Genomic DNA, 20,215 nt, shown 5'->3' with positions numbered 1-20,215 from the left:
AAACTCTGCAGCACCACACCTGTCAGTTATTTTTAGGATAGAAAAGAGGAACCACTAATGAGCACTCTTTGGCTTTGGTCAGTCAACCAGCTACAAATCCTCCTAACAGTTACCTCATCCAGCCCACATTTTACTAGCTTCTCCACAAAAATATCAGGGGGGACTTTGTCTCAAACCTTACTGAAATCAAAATACACTATGTCCAAAGCACACACACACACCCCCCCCCCCGATCCACTAAGCTTGTAACTATGAAAAAAGAGATGGAGAGATTTGTCTGGCAATACTTCCTTTTGACAAAACCATGATGGGTCTTAATTACCACAGCATCCTTTTGTAAGTGCTCACAGACCGACCGTTTAATAATTTGTTCTAGGACCTTTCCTGGTATCAATGTCAAGCTCACCAGTCAGTACAGTAGTTACCTGGGTCTTCTTTTCCCTCCCTTTTTGAAGATGTCTGTCTTTGCCCTGCTCTAGGCTGCAGGGACCTCACCTCTTCTCCAATAATTCTCAAAGATTATAGACAGAGGCTCTGACATTGCATCCACAAACTCCTTTAGTAGCCTTGGATGCAGCTCATTAAACCCCCAAGATTCGAATTCATTTAAAGTAGCTGGGTGTTCCCTTACCACCTCTCTTCCTATCTTGGGTTACAGCTCTCTCCTATATGAAAGGAGGGAGCTGGGTTACAGCTCCCTCCTTTCATATAGAGGAGGGAGAAAGGTTGTTTTCTGCTGCTCCAGAGAAGTGGACACAGAGCAATGGATTCAAACTACAAGAAAGAAGATTCCACCTAAACATTAGGAAGAACTTCCTGACAGTAAGAGCTGTTCAACAGTGGAATTTGCTGCCAAGGAGTGTGGTGGAGTCTCCTCCTTTGGAGGTCTTTAAGCAGAGGCTTGACAGCCATCTGTCAGGAATGCTTTGATGGTGTTTCCTGCTTGGCAGGGGGTTGGACTGGATGGCCCTTGTGGTCTCTTCCAACTCTAGGATTCTATGATTCATTGTTTGTTCTGTTATCACCAGGTTGGGCGCAGCCAGGGCCGTCTTAACTATTGGTGTTAGGCATGCGTGGCACGCGGGCACTGGGCTCTCAGGGGCGCCAGGCCAAGAGTCCGGGGGGAGCGTTGGAGTCAGACTCCAAGCAGAGCAGAACCCGTTGGAGTGCTGCGGGCTCTTCTGCTGTGGGTGGCTCTTCCTCGGACTCCAACGCTCGCCCCTGAACTCACACCGAGCCACCTGCAGCAGAAGAGCCTGCAGTGCTCCGGTGGGCTCTGCTCCACTCAGCTGTCGGCTCTTGCCCCAGCTGCATGGCGGCTAACTGTTTCGGCGCCATGGCTGGAGTGCTGTATAACGTTATGGGTGCTGCGCACCACATCCTGTTGCATGCGGCGAGCTGCGGGTTCCTTTGCTAGCTTTTCTGCTGTCAACGCATGCTCCCAGCCTTCTTTCTTGAGTGAGAAAAAGAAAAGCCTTAGAAATTTTATCCAGAAAAAGACTTTGAGAGATTTTGGCTCAGTACTGAGTGGAAATCTCCTAAATCAAAACCAAAGTTTCAAATGAATTAGGGAAGGTTCTGCGCTCATCATTACTTTTTGTCTCAGGTGTATGTCACCAACCCTGATGGCTCCCCAGGTCCCAGAGGTGTCCCTGTGGTGGCAGAACTCCTGGAAGTTCCTGGAGTGACTGATCGTACAACTACCCAGAGTGATGGGACTGCCAGAATGACCCTGAATATGCCCCAAGACAAGCAACAGCTGGGAATCATTGTGAGTTCTATTGTGCTGGACTGTGGTTGATACCTATTACTGACTTCTACACACATGCCCCAAACCAATGCATACTGGGATATTGTGAGGCTTTAATGAGAGTTAAAAGGAATTGCTTGTACTATAAGGTAACCAGCAATAAATTGTTTTCCAGTTTTCTTCCAGGCAGGCAGTTCACTGTCTCCTCCTTGCTACCTTGTACACAGCGCTGTCCTAAGCATCCTTTCTTGGCCATAGTTACAGTACAGGCTGCAATCCATTCACAAGCTACTTAGGCTGTTTCCACATGTGAGAGTTAAAGTGGCTTGTGCCAAAATCAGATCCTCCAAGGAGTTCAAGGTGGCTGATGGTTCTTCCCCATCCTCAATTAATCCCCACAACAGCCCTGTGAGGTAGGTTAGGCTGTGACACAGTATGTGGTTCAAAGTCACCCAGCGGGGATTTGAACCATGGTCCCTCAGATCCTAGTCCAACAATGTGGGCTAGGTCTTGGTCTGAAGCTTCAGCCAACCTTCATAGAAGGATTGAGACCACATCACTGCCTTTTTATCCAGAGGTGTGCTGGAGAAGAATCCACTGTCCTTATCAATTTATGCACTGGTGCAGTTGTATGCACTGGTTTTAAAGTGCTGGTGCCACACCACACAGATACATTGCAGTTTTTCATGATGCCATGATATATATTTTGCCAAAACTGTTCAGTGTGGCGCTTCTGCTGAACCCTAGTACTGAAGTTTTAATTAATTAACTTATATAATATTTAATGCCAAAATGGGCTGCTAAGTGGTTTATAAAATACAAAAATGGATTACACAACATTATTAAAATATACAATATTTAAAATGCTCTATCATTAAAACATATGGTAAAACAACCCCATTGAAACTTTAAAATATAAACAGCTGTAGCTAAAATATACCATGAAATAAACCCATTAAAGCACAAGGATTGGAATGAGAGACCCAAGATCAACGGAATGCCTGCATGACCAGGTGTTTCTTCAAGAGCTGGCAGAATGCAAAATTCTCATATTTCAGCAGGGAGTACATTCCACAACACCTGTTCCAGCCATGAAAAAGTCCACCTGATCATTTCTTCAAGATCTAATTAACACATCTCACCCTCGCTAGGTGAAAACCAACCATGAGATACTCCTGCCTGGCCAACAAGCCAATAAAACAATGGTGGCTACAGCCTACGAACCCCAGGACAGTAACAGAAACTACCTCCACATTGAGATCCAGGCTACAGAGGTCAAAGCTGGAGACAGGTTACGCATAAGTTTCATCATAAAGAATCAAGCAGTACAGACTCCATATTTCACCTACATAGTAAGTACTGGGGAACTAGAAAGTGGAAACCCAAGGTCCACATCTCTATTTACTTGTTAAAGTTCACACTATTTGGAAAGAGGGCTGGGAGCTGACAGTTGCTAACACCTGGAAAGCATATAATTGTGGCTAGTAACCATGCCACATGAGAAACCTCACCTAGAGACAGGAGAGATAGATTGAGAGAAGAGGCTAGAGAGAAATGGCATGGCCCAAGCTATACATTACACTGACTTCAGTTGAGTCATAATATTTGTCTAGCACTTCTTTCTTCTTTGGAAAGCGGCTTTGGGAAAGAAAGCTACATTTCCAAAATGAAACAAAAAACCCAGGCAAACTGGAAAAAGGTTCTGAAGGAAGAAATGTTCCGTTTGAGAAAGTGCTCCAGTTGACAGCGGTTACTTCTGGGGAGCTCTCTGGTTTGGAAGTGGTATTTCTGTCCCACTGTTTTCCTTCTCTCTGAAGCTTCTGCCCTAAAACTCCTTCACCTGTCCTTACCTCATAAGCACCAGTCAAAAACTGGTATCAAAGCTGTTGGGAAGGAGAGATTTTGGAGTGGGGAGGGAAGGGTTGCTGGGGTAAGAGTAAAAAGGTCCCCCTCCACCTCAGTGTGTTTCCTGAGGGTGCTTTGCAGCAGTGAAGAAGCTGCTGGGCATCTGCAGTACAACATGTCCTAAAGGACTGGAGAATCTGGCTTACATTTTGCCTCTACACTTTACTCACTTGGTAAGCACTGTTCTCTCCGCCTCCACCTTCTTTCTGCAATGTACAGAAAAGGGAGGAATTCATTGTGGCACTAAGGTGGCTGTTCCAACAGGGCAAACACTTGGACTTGCCAGACAAAACAATCTCCCACCTTCCCTCCCTGCCACCTGCCTGCCCACACAGTTCCATGAGTTCTTCCCAGCCCCTCGCTACAAGCCATTTTTTTTTAGGTTGGCACAGTAGGAGCAAAGGGTGAAATGCCCATTTCACCTGGGATTCATTAGTTGAATCCCACCCAAGGAGATTGTCTAATCCCCTAAAAAGATTACAGAGCCCTACAGTCTGCTTCTCACCATGACCAACCGCACACTTCCAGGAAGCCTACAAGTAGGACTTGAAGGCAATAACTCTTTCCTGCTTTTATTCTTCTGCAGAGGTTTGCTGCCCCTGATAATGCAGTCATCATGACTTCCTCATGACTAGTGGGTGTTTATAAAGTTGCCTGCCACCTCAGTCAACGAGTAGTGAGAGATTCTTGGAATGAGGGTGAGAGGAGACTGGTTTATTTGCACATATATGCAACATGAACCTTTGATGGAGGGGCTCACAGCATCAATGCCCCAAGAAGTCTTGCTTTTCCCATAGTCCCATAGTCACGGCTTTGAGTTCCAGCATAAATCAAGCATGATTCTGTCTCTCTAGCTTCTGCCTGCTTCTAGCTCTGCTCACACACAACATGGCCTATTGTTCTTTATCTACCAGTTGGGTGGGTGCGTGGGGGGAAGGTCTACCCATTTGCTCAGGGGGCATCATAGCTCTTGCAGCCCAGCTCATTCTTTTGCGGTGCTAATCATGGTGCTTAGTTACTTGCCAGTAGCCATCGCTTGCCTTAGACAAAGGGATGCTGATGGAGGTGCTTAAATGCCAAGCTAGGGCAATTATATTACAATTGCCCAGTTAGCAAAGGAATCTTCCATCAGTTTTTAAAACTTACTAGGTGCTGGACCCCAATAACTGGAAGGGATGCATTCATCATGCAAGCTGACCCCTGCTCCAAACTCACATCAATAGCCTTACCCCCTATATATTTATCTAGTCACATTTTAAATATGTCTATATTGGTGGCCATCACCACACCTTGACTGTGTGTTTGGTGAAGAAATACTTCCTCTCATCTGTCCTGTACTTGCTACCATCCAGCTAACCGCCCCCAATAAAATATAGCAGACCCACCACACGGTATGCCAATTAAATGAATTTCTACAATTTTCTATACGCTATCTTGTGAGGGTCTTGTGTAAGAGAAACTTCAATTCAGGGAGCTTCACACAGGAGTTGATCAAACAAGAAAAGTTTTATTTACAAAAAGAGGTTGGTGAAACAAAGTTGGGTCAGGAGATGTGTTCTTTCAGGTAGAAGTTAACGTATTACTTAAGGATTTCACAGGCTTAAACACAGCCGTGTATGCACAGCTTTTCTTAAACTTCAGTTACTCAAAAATCAGTTGTTACACTTCAGTTTCTTTTACTTCTCTCTAGGTTCTTCACTTAGTTATGGAAGATGTTTCAGGTTATTCCTTTTAACACAGCACAGCTTCCTTCACAGTTTATTTGGTTCATGAGCAAGGGCCACATCCGTCAGTTACCCTCTCTCCTTAGCAATCCTACTCCTGAGGTATTTTATTTTGTATAACAGACCCAGGGGTTCCCCTCACCCCTTGTGACTGGCTTGGGTGTCTTCTTTTCCTAGAAGGTCTCTCCCCTCCTGACTAGAAGGAGACCCAGGGAGTCTCTCTTCCCATAGCTTCTGCCTCTCCTGCCTCAGACTCAGCTCTCCAGTTAAATTCTATCTGTATACTCTCCCCAGATACTCAGCATGGTCTTATTAAGATATGAGGCTCCTTCCTCTGTAGCAATGACCATGGGGCATGAGGCACACCTCCACCCACAGGCGAGCCAAGGCTGTCTGGACGTCATGTCCTCTATCTAACCCCTTGCTCTCTCAGTGGTCTGCCGTGCCCTGTCTGTGAAATTTGCCTCCCTTCGCAGAGGCATGGCTCACTTTCTACTGGGTACGAACATGACGTGGTGGAGCAGGTCTCGCAAATATCAGAGGAAATATATGTGTCAGCTCACGATGTAAAAGTGCTAAAGGTCAGACTGTTCCTAAACGTGTGCATACAGGGGCGTCGCTAGGGGGGGCATAGGGGCGGTACGCCCCGGGTGACAGGGAGGGTGACAAGCGGCGGTCCCTCCTGCTACTCCCATGAGCCACCGCTCCCTCCGTCACCCCGGGAGCAGCAGTGCTCGGCTGAGCAAGCACCCCGTCCGTGCAGCGCTGCTGCTCCTGGGGTGACCGGCGGTGCGTGGGGAGTGGCGGGAGGGGCCACCGCTTGTCACCCCCATGCTCTGCCACTCGCTCCGTCGCCCTGGGAGCAGCAGCGCACGGTGTGTGCGGTGCTGCTGCTCCCGGGGCAACGGAGCGAACGGCAGCGCGTGGGAGTGACAAGCGGCAGCCCCTCCCGTCACGCGCTGCCTCTCCCTCCGTCACCCCAGGAGCAGCAGCGCACGGCTCGACGACGGACCACCGATTCCGCGGCCCCCTTTTTTCTTTCGCCGCCCCAGGTAGCGCGGAGCCTTCCTCTGCCAGTGTGTGCATATTCTTGCTAATAGAAATAGGCTCTGCCGAGCTAGCAATCAGCTTGCTTACACAAAGCTCACCTGCATCAACAACTCCTAAGCGTGACTTCGCTTCATTCCTCTAGCTATAAATATTCTCCTCAGAGCAGATGTTAAATTTGTTTTTTTAATAATAGTTTTAATTAATTTTCCATTCAGAATATCCAATTAATAACAAATCAAATCATAATCCAATTCAAGAAAAAAATAAATAAAACCACATTACAATCCAAATGATTAATTATTAAATTTCAAATGTACTTCCCATATTCTGGACCTCTGAAGAAATCATCTCACATAGTTATATTTCTGCCTTCTTGTTGTTGTTCTCATAATTTCCACATTCCAATCTTAAACTCTCAAAGTCCTCAGTCCCTGGCTGATCGATTCTCAATCATGCTAAACAGTCATGTATCCTTTCAACTGTTGGGTACAGTTGTGTGTGTGTGTGCGTTTGTGTGTGTGTGTGTGTGTGTGTGTGTGTGTGTGTATGTATGTGTGTGTGTATATATATATATATATATATATATATATATATATAATCAGTTTGCCATCGCAGCTTTTCCTGGCTCACTCTTATCTTCCAGTCTGGGCTGTTGTCCAAGCCTGCCGTTTGAAGTTTTATGACGCAGTAAATTCCCAAGTTGTTAAGTTGTTAAGCATACTGTTAGCAAATATATGTAGCAATTAAAATGGAATATATTCCACAGATATAAATCATTTGGCGACTGATCAGCTTTTCCGAGGACCACGCAAGTCTCCCCTCCGGGCCATAGAGGGGAGTTGCTAGACACCCGTTTTGCCTTCTCTCACGCCCATAATGAAGAAAAACCTGCAAACAGATGCACTGTATGTTGTGGGTTATTTCCCAAATTATTGTCACAGATCGTTGTAGAATCAGCCAAAAGATGTTTCCCACTCCCATGAAAAATGAAGGAATTCGCTTTTTACATCCTGCGGCACAGCGAGCAAGCGCCATCTTGTTCCGCTCCTTTATCTTTGTCAAGTTCGATTAAAACTGCGCAGCTGAATAATCAATTGCAAATTGAATCATAGAATCATAGAGTTGGAAGAGACCACAAGGGCCATCCAGTCCAACCCCCTGCCAAGCAGGAAACACCATCAAAGCATTCCTGACAGATGGCTGTCAAGCCTCTGCTTAAAGACCTCCAAAGAAGGAGACTCCACCACACTCCTTGGCAGCAAATTCCACTGTCAAACAGCTCTTACTGTCAGGAAGTTCTTCCTAATGTTTAGGTGGAATCTTCTTTCTTGTAGTTTGAATCCATTGCCCCGTGTCCGCTTCTCTGGAGCAGCAGAAAACAACCTTTCACCCTCCTCTATATGACATCCTTTTATATATTTGAACATGGCTATCAAATCACCCCAGTTCATCTGTACTCTTTAAAAAAAATTGGTCTTTCTTAATGAGACTTGGCATATAAAAGCAAATGTAGATATAAAAGACAGAACGTACCGATCACCTCCATAAATCCAAGCACCATGATGAGAATCTTTTTGATGTCCAAACTTAGACACCAGCGACTGTGCAGTTCTGCAGATTGTTTCCCTTATCTCCATCAGTCCAGAATACGCCTGTTTTCAGCCAAATCTTATTAATTTTTAAGAAACAGGTGTCCCTGCTTGACAGAATGACTCCGAAGAGTGCCCAGTTTCCATGCCAGGCTTGGCAACCAAAGTCCTCTGCCCCCACATCTTGTTGCGGGGACCAGATAATGGATTCTGCGGCTGAGACAGCCCTCTCCTACCCTGGAGAGGTTGGCAGGACTAATTACCCTCAGATTAGTCCTGAATTTCTGGAATGACTGGGGGTTTGATCTCATGGGAGGCAGCCTTTTCCCTCGGCAGGAAACAGGAAGTGATGTTAAACTCAAATTTGAACCAACTCTCTGAGACAAACCTTATCCTAATCCCTTTCTCCCATCTCAAATCAAGCCCTATCTAAAAGCTCTCTCAGAAACAGCTCCTTTTATTCCCCCTCCCCAAGTGCTGCTCTGCCCCCCCTCTTGACAGCCAGAGAGAGGCTCCAGCCCTCTGGTGGAATTCTGAGGGACTGCATCCCCAGACTCTGCTGTCCATCACAAATGTCCCCAGATTCTAGTAGTATGAGAGAGGGAGAAAAATTCCTTCCTTTGTACTTTCTCCACGCCATGCACAGCTGTGTACTTCAATTTAAACTTAAAGCTCACAAAGCAGCACTTTAAATATAAGTACATCAAATAACCTGTAATCAACGTTCTCAACAAAGGTAAAAAAATGTTTACATGCATACCTGGTATCATAGGATGGAATTCAACATAGTGCTAAAGGAGGACAATGTCCCCTCTCCACCCTCTGCTGTTTTCAGGGTTCTCTCAGCACTCCAAAGCAGATTTGGAGAGGGAGTGTGGGGGAGATGGCGGGCAGGAATCACCATTGCATTAGCGGGGGTCCTTGCGTTGGCTTCTGTTAATGGAAATGGTTAGCTGAATCTAGCACACAGCCACAGCAGTAGGTGTAGGGCAGAACTGCCATCCTTGCAGGATGCTTCTAGAATGTTTCTGCTCCAGTTTGTGGGCTTCCAATAGGTCTCTGGTTGACCCCGGTGAGAACACAATAGTGGACAAGCATGGCTGTAGCCAGGACTTTTGTTGGGGGGGGGACGCAGAACCAATGTGATTGGTCAGTTAGTTGTGAATTTCTATTGTTTTACTTGATCGGTGGGGGTAGCTGCCCCTCTCCCCCCCCCCCGGCTACACCCATGTGGACTAGGTAGGCTTTGGATTGATCCAGCAGGGCTTGTCTTATGTTCCAGTTCTTCTCACCAGCATGAAACCAACATTGTTGAAACCAATCCATGATTCTTAATCCCCTTTACCTTAAACAGTCACCAGTGTCTCTTGTTTACCATCAGATATTGTCTAAAGGGAAGGTGCTCAAGGCTGGGAGACAGCCCCATGCACCTGGGCAAAATCTGGCAATCGTAGCTTTGTCCGTCACACCAGATCTCATTCCTTCCTTCCGGATTGTGGCTTATTACCAAGTTGAAAACAGAGAGATTGTAGCTGACTCTGTTTGGGTGGATGTGAAGGATACCTGCATGGGAAAGGTAGGTGACACAGTTTATCTGTATTTTCATCTGCGACAAGTTGGGAAGTATGTAAAGAGCTGAGAATGTTTGCATTTGAACTTTAAAATGTTACTCTTAGGTGTTGGAGGGAGGCAGAAGGTGAGGCAAGGGGTGTGTGTGTGTGTGTGTGTGTGTGTGTGTGTGTGTTTAGTAGGGGGCTGGTCAGGAAGTTTGATCTTTGAAAAACATCCAGACTTTTTTATTTGGGGAGCCTGATGTGTTTTGGCAGCACTTGTGACTTCTGAAGCTCACACAGGGAGCCAGCTCAGGCTATGGGCTTCATAGATGAATTGCTTGTTGAACATTCAACCTGATCTGTTTCTGGGGAGATTAGACAACACTGGCTATTTATATGAGCATCCTGATTTGTTTGTGGGGAGGTTAGATGATGTCAAGTAAAACTTTGTCCCATACTTTCCTGTGCATTTTCACCATCACTTTCCTAATGACAAAAGGTCTAATCTTTTGAGGAATCTGGTTTGTTGTGCAAGATCTCCCAATCACCTTTAATTGTACAGACTGAATTTGCTGGCATGTGATTGAATCCCACCTAAAATAGTGACAGTCTGGAAGTGCCCAGCTTGCTTCCCTACCTGTGCCCCAATGAGTGGTCCCTAAGTCTCCAGCTGCACACTGCAGACCAGGCTGTGTGTTCAGGCAGCTGCACCTGGCAGTGCCTTTCTTCAGCCTTTAGAAAAAGAAATGAACAGGAGATTTGTCAACTATTTAAAAAGCTGGTAAAAACAAAGAGCATTTCCCCTAATAAAGTCAGGTTGTGTCCAAGCCTATTGTTTATGAAGCCCGACTGGTTTGCATGAAGTTTGCAAGGAGGTTATACAATGTTTTCTGTTTATATAATTGTTCAACTTGAGTTCGCTAGTATGCAGTTAGTTGAATCCCACCTACAAAATAGCAACTGTCTGGAAATGGCCTCTGACAATTAGGCACTTTCCCTGTCTCAGAGCTGACCACCATTGCTGTCTTTGTTCAAACAGCTGGTTGTGAAAGGAGCATCTAGTTCAGATGATCTAATTCAGCAGCCAGGAGCACCAATGAAGATCAAACTGGAAGGAGATGTGAATGCTCGGGTTGGTCTTGTGGTTGTGGACAAGGGAGTCTATGTACTTAACAAAATGTACAAGTTTACCCAAACTAAGGTGAGTTGGGAAATTCTTTAGGGTGGGAGTCCCAAGTATTATGTCTCTAATGTGGAAGATGGTGAGAACCAAGATGCATGCAATGCTCAGTTGCATATAATTCCAGCTCACTTACCCCTGGCCTTTTGGTTTGGGTATGGTTGTGGGGAGCAGGCTACAGTACGCCACAACAGACATATGCAGGGGTTAGCGCTTCTTAACCCTTTGCCCTCTGGTGGGTTTTCCGCTAAAAACAGACGCTGCAAGCTTTTCCCCAGCCCTTTGTGGGGGGAAATATATGAGCATTTGCCTAGTTTTTCTATCACTTTTGCCAGATATGGGACACTGTAGAGAAGAGTGACATTGGATGTACGGCGGGCAGTGGCAGGAATAACGTGGCTGTCTTCCAAGATGCTGGGCTGGCCCTGGTGACCAGCAATGGGATTTCCACAACCGTAAGATCAGGTAGCATTGGCTTGAGTATCTCTGTGATGGTGCGTTTTAGTTTAGGGTTGCCATACATTTTGAAGCAAATGTCCTGGGGGGTTTGGGGTGTGTGTGTGTGCATGGGTGGTTCTGGTTCAGGCTCCATCTTTGGCGTGGGCGGCTTGGGGGCAACAAGGGGCCATCAGGCAATTGCCCTGCCCTAAATAAGCTCAACAACATTTTGTGTCCAGATTTTTACCTCTTGCAATATGGCAATCATATTTTAGCTAGTTCTGAGTAAAAATGCGTAGAGTTTGGTTGCTCAAGAACTGGAATTCAGCAGGGTTTTCCTGTTTGATATCAGGATAGTTATTTCCAATTTCTAACTTTTCCCCTGACGTAGATCCAAAATGCCCTCAGCCTCCAAGTCGCAGGCGCCGGTCCATTCAGCTCATTGAGTTTAAGGAAAGCAAAGGTAGGTTTCAGCAGTATCCTGAAATGCAATGGCCTTGGAAGAAGACTCTGCTTGCCCCGTTGACTGCAGATATTGGAGACACTTGGCATTTGTTACTCTTCCCTGGCTTCCTTTCTGAAGGAGTTTCCCTCTTTCTGTGAGATGGCTACCACCTCCCGTGCTCTCAAAGAACAGATCCAGGTCAGACACAGAGAGAACAATCTATCATCATACATAGTAGGAAAGGGCCAAGCCCCTTCTGGCGAACCAGAACAGTGCATGGAAACGCCGTTTACCTTCCCGCCAGAGCGGTACCTATTTATCTACTTGCACTTTTGACGTGCTTTCGAACTGCTAGATGGGCAGGAGCAGGGACTGAGCAACGGGAGCTCACCCCATCGCAGGGATTCGAACTGCTGACCTTCTGATCAGCAAGCCCTAGGCTCTGTGGTTTAACCCACAGCGCCACCCGCATCCCTAAAGGATCCTATGTACTTACTACCAATTTGTTTATTTTAAATGTTTATATACTGCCCTCTATTTCTCAGTTCCAGGGCAGTTTTTTAATGAATTAAAACACAAGAAAATACAGTATCTTAAAAACACAAAAGTTTTTAAAAGTGCAGATTAAACATCAGCAGCTCAACTGTAAGAACAACAACAAGTCACCTGGAGGATTTTAAATCTGAAAAAAACCTCTGACTGAGGAGCTCCTGAGAACACTGCCTGCCAGGCTGGTGCTCTAGCTCAGCATTTATTGCTTTTCATATTGGTAACCTACCACTTGCCAAGGCTCCCAAAGTGTCCAGCAATTAAAAAAGAACAACAGTCTAATACAAAGTACAATTAAATGATCCTTATATTAAAAATCCATAAAACTTCTAACAGTCAGACCCGTTCCTCAATGCAAGACAAGTCAGGGTAACAGACTAGTTCATTTCATAATTTTTTCAAGTCCAGTAGCACCTTAGAGACCAACTAAGTTTGTTATTGGTATGAGCTTTCGTGTACATGCACACTTCCTCAGATACTAGTTCATTTCATGTTACTCTCCTCCCCACAATTTCTTTTGATGTTGTTGTTGTCATTGGGGTAGCCTGGGTGGCTGAGGACTCTCCTGTTGGAGTGGAAGGGCTAAAGTGGCATGTGGAACAGATGTGCTCAATGTCTTGCAAACTTTGTATGTCTCAGTGGCCCAATATCAGAATCGGATCCTAAGGAAGTGCTGTGGAGATGGCATGCATGAGAACCCCATGGGGCACAGCTGTGAAAAACGTGCTGAATATATCCTGGATCAGCTTGCGTGCAAGAATGCCTTTCTGGAATGCTGCCGCTACATCAGAGGCATCCGGGAGGAGAGGCACCGGGAGGACGAGCTGATTCTGGCAAGAAGCAAGTAGAGGGTTGTTGCAGATCAATTGGAAGGTCAGGATTTGGGGGGGGGGAAATATGGTGGCCAGAGAGGACACCTGTCTCTTATGCCCCTCAGAGCACCTGAGAGAGCTGCAAACTCTTCGTAACCTGTTGTTCTTTATTATTTATATAGCGCCAACAGTGTATGCAATGGCACGTGATTGGTCTCGGTCCTGAGGAGGTTACAATCTGTTTTCACAGAGTAGAAGGCAGTGAGAAGGGGGTGGGTGGCTGTAATATAACCTTTGTCTCAACCTATGTTAGGCAATGAGCATTCAACCAGCATTTTATGTGCAAACTTTGTTGAATGCATGTCATGGTCAGAGAATGTTCATTGCATATAGTTGAGAGTGAGACCACTGCACTGGCACCTCCACAGTGACAAGGAGTTGTAGTAGCACCTGGCCATCCTGCACCCCCCTTGACTGAGGAAATAGAGTATGGCTTTACCTTTGTTTTCCATGATGAGCAATAGAGGAACAGCCAGGGCTGTCTTAAGTATATGCGGCACCAGGGTCCAAAGGTCTGCCCGGCACCCCCCCCCAGGTTTCCCAGAGTTGTTGACCTTTTTTAGGAGGAAACCCCAAAGTTGTTGGTTGAGGGGTGGGCAACCAATGCAAGCAGCAGAGGAGACGGCCCCAGTGCAACAAGCCAGCCTGAGGCGTCGGCATCAGCGACTGAGCAAAGCCGGGTGCCTCATGGTGTAAGCAGCATGTGCTGGGCGGGTCTCTCCATGGCCCTACGCCAATCCCAGGCGCGCAGGAGGGTGGAGCCAGGCAGCCACCTCAGCGCCTCACTAACTCGCTCGCCCCCGAACTTGCGGTGCAGAACCACCTGCGGCAGAAGAGCCCTCCGCGGCGTTCCGACCAATGGGCAGGCTCTTCCCCGGACTCAACTCTCGCCCCTGAGAGCCCGGCGCCCGGGTGCCCCGCACCCTTAGCACCTATGGGTAAGACGGCCCTGGGAACAACCCAAGTTACAGGCACCAGCAAGCTAAGCACAGCAACCTGGTCATAGGAATGGGGAATAAAATCTGCATTTAAAGGTGAACCTACCTAATACACATTTTCCATAACAATATATGAACTGAAACACAGCCATCCTTTGAAATTATATTAGGGGAAATTGCTTTGCAAAAATATGTGTACAGTATTAGGGAAAATTGCATACAAAGATGTGTGTATTATGAGCAATTCACATTAAATGCTGATTAATTTTCATGAGGAGTTTAATTTTTTTTTTTTTTTTAAATGGAAATGTAGAGAGCTGAACGAAGGATTGGAAAATGAGAAACTGAGAGAAAGCAAAATGGGCCGATTCCTCTGCCCCTCCGTTTTTGCCTATTGATTTTTCTTAGGCTGCTCAGAGGTCTTCTCCTTAAACAGGAGGGTTCCAAAAGTCAGGCCTCAGACCACTTCCCGCCACTTGAAGAGATATCCCAATAACAAAATCACCGCAGCTAAGACTGTCTCTTAATTTCCAAGGTGACTTTGAGGATGGGTTCACATCGGAAGGAGATATCGTTTCCAGATCTGAGTTTCCTGAGAGCTGGTTGTGGCAAACAGAAGAACTCACTGAAGCGCCTGACAGTCATGGGTATTATAAAACTTTTACAGCTACATTGTAGAAGTAAACATCGATTTTTGTGTGTGAGTGCGCTTAAAAAAACCCAGCAACTTAGAAAACAGGACAAAATGGACATGATTGAACTTGTGCAAAACTGACATTTAACAGAAATGGCCATATCTGTCTATCCTTACCCTGAATAGACCCAAGGATTTTCCCTTCCGGGGTGGCTCCTCCTCTCTTGTTGCCTGAGGGAAAACAGGAAGGTGCTGATGGTGTGTGTGCCCCCAGTGAGGCCTTTCTTACCAGGGCGACTGCGGCTTCCGGGTTCTGACGAGATCCTGTGGATATTGCTGGAACACGGAAGCTGCTGCAGAGCCCCCCCCCCCCCCGCTTCCCCAGCAGTGGCAACACTGAAGGCTTCCTTGGTTTCCACTGCCTGAGGCAACTGCCTCAGTCTGCCTCATGGATGGGCTGACCCTGTTCCCTTCATTTGGCAGGGAGAGAGAACACTTTTGCTTATTTTGGTAGGGAGGACCTCCTTATTGAATAACAGCAATGGGGAGGAGGGAGGTTTGCTAGACTAGGACCAGGTTTAGGGTTAAAGGAGAGTTTCTATGTGCAAAAGGAACCTTTTGTGTGACTGCCTACCTGTTGTGAAATGAGCACAGTCCCTCTTTAAAAGAGCAGTTCATGCAAACCTCTCTCTTAGGGCCCATCCACATAGGAACTTAATGTGGATTTGAAACTGCTTATGTCTCTATGCATTTTGTGGTGTCCGCATGACTTCCTCTTCATTCAAGTGGCAGGCTACACTCCCCCCCCCCCCGCTAAATCTGGATTTTCCCAATTTGTGGGCAACCCAATTGAGGAGGCAGTGGTGTAGGGAGCCACTTTGCCGCCCGGAGCAGCAAACATGGAGGCACCCCCCGGGGCGTGGCGCTGCTCCCTAGAACACACCCTGATGTCACGACGCACACGCAGCATCCAGAGTGGAGTGCACATGTGTGGACATGCACATTTCACCCAAGATGCTGGGCGCGAGTGGCTGGCACCCCTTCCGTGCGGTGGCGGCAAGTTTTAAGGCTGCAGCGCGTGAGCAGCAGCACAGACAGGCGTGAGCCGCAGCCGCACGGAAGGGGTGGTGGGCGGTGACTTGGGAGTGGGGGGCGGCGCCGAGTGTCACCCTCCCCCCAGGCTGGCACCCGGGGCGCTCCGCCCCCATCGCCCCCCTCGGTACGCCACTGTGGGTAGGTAAATCCAAAATCAAATCTCATTTAACTCAACTGTGTGGGTGGGTGATTTTACATGTATGTGATGTTGCCACATCTCCTACTTTCATTTTGTTTCCATCAGAGCAAAGGAAAGGGTACAACCTGCCTTTCCCCACCAGTTTTTGCTGAAGGCATATTCATGGGATCTTTATTTTAAAACAGCTCTTTTGCATAGAACTGCTCCTGCATAAAACAGCTGTATTAAAAATGACAATAAAATTTGCCTCTTATGGAAGCAGTTCCAAATCATTGCTTGGTTTGGTGTGACACACACCTTTGTTTGTTCGTTTGTTTACTGCCCTTTTGAGCAAATTTCTTATAACAAAAACTTTGTATCAAATAAAAAAATTTATTACGGTCAATGACCAGCACACATATTAAAACATAGAATTGATCAGAAATAAAATCTAAAATATATTCTAAAAAAATTATCTGCCAAGATTTATCATCATTAAATCATTATGTAAAATATAATTGGATAATAATTGCACTACATCAAATAATGAGTCGGCAAATTGGTTTCTTCTCTAACTCATGTCATACATTTTTAAAGTGTAAACAAATACATGTGTGCATGCCAATGGACCTTTGATTTCCTGGTTTGGAGCAACACATACTAAAATAAACTATCTGACTTTTAGAAGACATCTGAAGGCAGCCCTGTTTAGGGAAGTTTTTAATGTTTGCCGTTTTATTGTGCTTTTCATTTTCTGTTGGGAGCTGCCCAGATAGGTGGGGTATAAATAATAAATTATATTATATTATTTATTTATTTATTTTAAAAGAATCTGTTGTTGTTGACTACTCTTTTGTGAAAATCTGGTATATCAGAAAATCTTGTATTTAATAAATAAATAAAAGTACTTTTAAAAGGTGTGTGTGCACAGGTGTGCTGTGTACATATCCTCAATGGACCTCAGGCTTCCAGAACTTATGTTGGACAGAGAAGTACTAATTGAAAGTACAACAACACAAATCAGCACACAGTGCCAGCCCCATCCAATAGGGTGGAGAGGAAGCATTAAGATCATTTCAGAAGCATAAAACTGGAAGCACTCGTGTGCGGATGGAGGTGCACAAATGTGCACAAGGAAACAGAGACGTACTTATGCATTAACTCCCTATGGTAAATACATCCTTAGATGGGTGGATTTAACTGGAATTGGACATATCAGTATACAAGTGGCTGGTGTCAAAAACAGCAGCCATTCTACTGGATCCCCCATCATTCTCTGTAAGGCCTAGGATATTTTACCCATGTCCTGATGTGATGGGTTTGTGCATTTCCTAATCTACCTCCCCAACACACACATCATTGCTGCTGGCAGTTGGTGGAGAAACACACAACTTTGTAACACCAGGATACAGATAAGTTGTCTTAGATGTTATGGAGAGGGATAAGGATGGTGTAAATATTGTATTTTTCCAGCCTGCATTTCTATTGGAAATTGGAATTGTTTTTAAGATGCTTTTACTGTTTTGTCACTTGTTGTTTGCTTTAGGAGGAAGGGGGGGATGGAAATTTGATTAATAAATGATAAAATGTGGGTAACGGCTGCAATTGCATTGTTTCAACTAGTGCCCATCTTGGACTGCACCTCTGTAAGCCCTTCTCCCAGGTTTGATATGGTACCTTCCTTTCTCTTTGAATCTAGGCTCGCTTCCAAGACACTGAATATTTTCCTGAAGGATTCCATCACCACCTGGGAGGTGCTGGCTGTGAGCATTTCAAACAAAAAAGGTAAAGAAATCAGTCACTGAGGGCTGGGTGACAATGTTGGACTACAACCTGTGTTGGGAAAATACTTAAGAGACCAAAAGGATGCAAAATGAATTGTGATTCTCAGCCTGATGCCTTTCTCCTTGACCCTCCTTGCAGGGATCTGTGTAGCTGAACCTTATGAGATCAGAGTCATGAAGGACTTCTTCATTGATCTCCGGCTCCCTTACTCAATAGTAAGGAACGAACAGGTGGAGATTCGAGCTATTCTCTACAACTACGCTAATCGGCCTATCAATGTAAGCTTTGGGATTTTTTACATTTAGAACTGAGGAACTCTGTACCTCTTATGATGCTTAGGGGAATTCTACTGGGTGTTGGAATGCGACTTTTGGATTTTGCATAGCTGAGTGTATTCTAACAGTTTTTCCATGGCAATGTCTGGGATCCTGCAAGCCATCAATTCAGAGATGCACCTTTTGAATCAGAAGCAGACTTTGGTCTTTCAAATTTCAGCAGCGCCCTCTTGCCTTCCATTCTGCTCAACTCACTATGTCATAGTTGTGATGCCCTGCAGCACCGCAAGGTCCGGCAGTCCATGCAGGGGACCCAGTCTGCTTGGATTATGCAGTACAGGTGCTTGGAGTAGCTGTGTCTGTAAGACATAGGAAAAGCAAAGAAGTTGTGGAACTGCTCCAGGCAAATGAACTTCTTTCTCCTTTGCTTAATATGTATGTTGTCAACACATTATTCTGGACCACCTCCAAACTCTGTTCCTCCTCAGGTGCGGGTGGAGCTGATGTACAACCCAGCTTTCTGCAGTGCCTCCACTGCCAAGGAAAGATACCAGACAAGAGTCTCCATCAAAGGCCAGTCTTCCAGGGCAGTGCCATTTGTGATCATCCCGCTGCAGCTAGGACTGCATGAAATTGAAGTGAAAGCTGCTGTCTGGGGGCAGATGGTGTCTGACGGTGTGAGAAAGAAGCTGAAAGTTGTGGTATGTTGTGAGTTGAGTCCTCTGGTGACTCTTGGAGGAAGAGAGACTGGAGTCATCTAGATTCTTGATGCTGAGTCCATTCAGTCTCCTTCACCCCCATTGTCACCCCCATCCCTTGGGTGTGATGATGATAATATTTATATGCCCAATGGAATATTAAAAACACAATAAAACCTCAACCATTAAAAAACTTTCCTGCAGAGCTTTCCAAACTGTGTGTCAGCTGCAGTGTGTAAGTGTGTTGTGGGAATGCTCCCTGTGCTCCTCCCAGGGATGGAAAAGGGTTAATTTAACCTCCAGTTTGCTAGTAAAACTGAATCTCTGTGTCATGAAATTATGCATGTCTAAAAAGTGTGTCACCAACATGAAAAGTTTGGAAAGCTCTGCTGTAACGCATTGTATTTATGTGGTCATTGCAGAATGGAGCACACACTGCTTTAAATGAGAGTAAGTGTTCTGGCAACTTGGTTCACCCACCCATTTACCCTCACAGCAACCCTGTGAAGCTGTGAAATAGTGCCTGACCCCAACCAAGGTCACTAGGTGAGCTGTTTGGCTGAGTGGGGATTTAAACCTGGGTCACTCCCCAGGCCTATCCTGACCCTTTGACCTAGTTATGTAGTCATTGTAAAATGGAAAACATTCCAGCTAGGATTAGCGTGGCTAGAGGCAGCTGCTTTGGAGTGATGCGCCAGAAATGAAATTTAAATGGGGCCTAGCAGTGGGTCCTGCTACCATGCTGGGGTCCTGGAAACTGCACAAGGATGCCTTATAAGCAAAATGTTCACAAAACCCCTTTCTCTTGGTGCACCTTGTTGTTATACAAATTGCATCCAAATGGTCCTGCTATCAGTAATGCTCAAACCTCCTCCTATGTTGGAGGCTGCTCCAAGTATGTGGCTGAATCACACTACAGTAGCATCAGAAACTAAATCTGGTGCCCTGGTTTGTTTGCTTCCTTATTTTATTTTCACAGACCCTCCAAGTGTCCTTATTTTCCAGAAGCCACCCCAGTTTCTGATTTGATCCTGGAACGTGCTGCTTTACCTTAGGATGTCCCTATTTTCATTGGAGAAATTTTGGGGGGTATGGAGTTATCCAACCTCCAAGCCATCTGAAGGTAGCCCTGTATAGGGAAGGTTTTTTAATGTTTCATGTTTTATTATGTTTTTATTTATGTTGGAAGACACCCAGAGTGGCTGGGGCAACCCAGTCAAATGAGCAGGGTATAAATAGTAAAATTATTATTATGGAGTGGAACGTCCCTATTTTCATCAGAGAAATGTTAGAGGTTGTGTTGCCATGTTGCTGTTTGAGTTGCACTTTGCTGCTAGAAGGCTCTGGTAAAAGACAGTTCCTGTTCTTTGTTCCTTTCTAGCCGGAAGGGATGCAGAAAAGACTAGTAGATATAATTCAGCTGGATCCAGTTACAAATGGAAGCAGTGAGTAAGAGTTTGTTACCCTTTGAAACACCCTTTCTGCTCTTCTCTTCCGCTCTGTTCTCCAGTACTTTTCTACCTTTTGCTTTAACCTTTCCAAACAAATTGGATATCATTTTTTCTGCAAAGTTCCTGCCAGGCTCTTTTATCATGGGGCGGGCGGCACATTGTCATA

At 45.7% G+C, this 20,215-nt stretch overlaps 1 protein-coding gene across 1 annotated transcript in view; it reads left to right on the top strand.

Moving 5' to 3' along the window:
• LOC117060756 (A.superbus venom factor 1-like) overlaps nucleotides 1–20,215 on the top strand; it is a 93,475-nt gene that overhangs the window by 24,788 nt on the left and 48,472 nt on the right. The window contains exons 11-22 of the mRNA XM_033173274.1: nucleotides 1,607–1,771; nucleotides 2,902–3,102; nucleotides 9,400–9,594; nucleotides 10,611–10,772; nucleotides 11,087–11,216; nucleotides 11,581–11,652; nucleotides 12,823–13,023; nucleotides 14,529–14,640; nucleotides 17,540–17,625; nucleotides 17,764–17,903; nucleotides 18,389–18,601; nucleotides 19,980–20,043. Of these exons, the coding sequence (XP_033029165.1) occupies nucleotides 1,607–1,771; nucleotides 2,902–3,102; nucleotides 9,400–9,594; nucleotides 10,611–10,772; nucleotides 11,087–11,216; nucleotides 11,581–11,652; nucleotides 12,823–13,023; nucleotides 14,529–14,640; nucleotides 17,540–17,625; nucleotides 17,764–17,903; nucleotides 18,389–18,601; nucleotides 19,980–20,043 (1,741 nt within the window). The remainder of the gene's footprint in view (nucleotides 1–1,606; nucleotides 1,772–2,901; nucleotides 3,103–9,399; nucleotides 9,595–10,610; nucleotides 10,773–11,086; nucleotides 11,217–11,580; nucleotides 11,653–12,822; nucleotides 13,024–14,528; nucleotides 14,641–17,539; nucleotides 17,626–17,763; nucleotides 17,904–18,388; nucleotides 18,602–19,979; nucleotides 20,044–20,215) is intronic.

This window comes from Lacerta agilis, chromosome 16 (assembly GCF_009819535.1).
Source record: "Lacerta agilis isolate rLacAgi1 chromosome 16, rLacAgi1.pri, whole genome shotgun sequence".
In the NCBI taxonomy this organism is placed as follows: domain Eukaryota; kingdom Metazoa; phylum Chordata; class Lepidosauria; order Squamata; family Lacertidae; genus Lacerta; species Lacerta agilis.
Note: the sequence above shows the minus strand (reverse complement) of the source record. Positions and strands in the feature narration are given on the sequence as shown.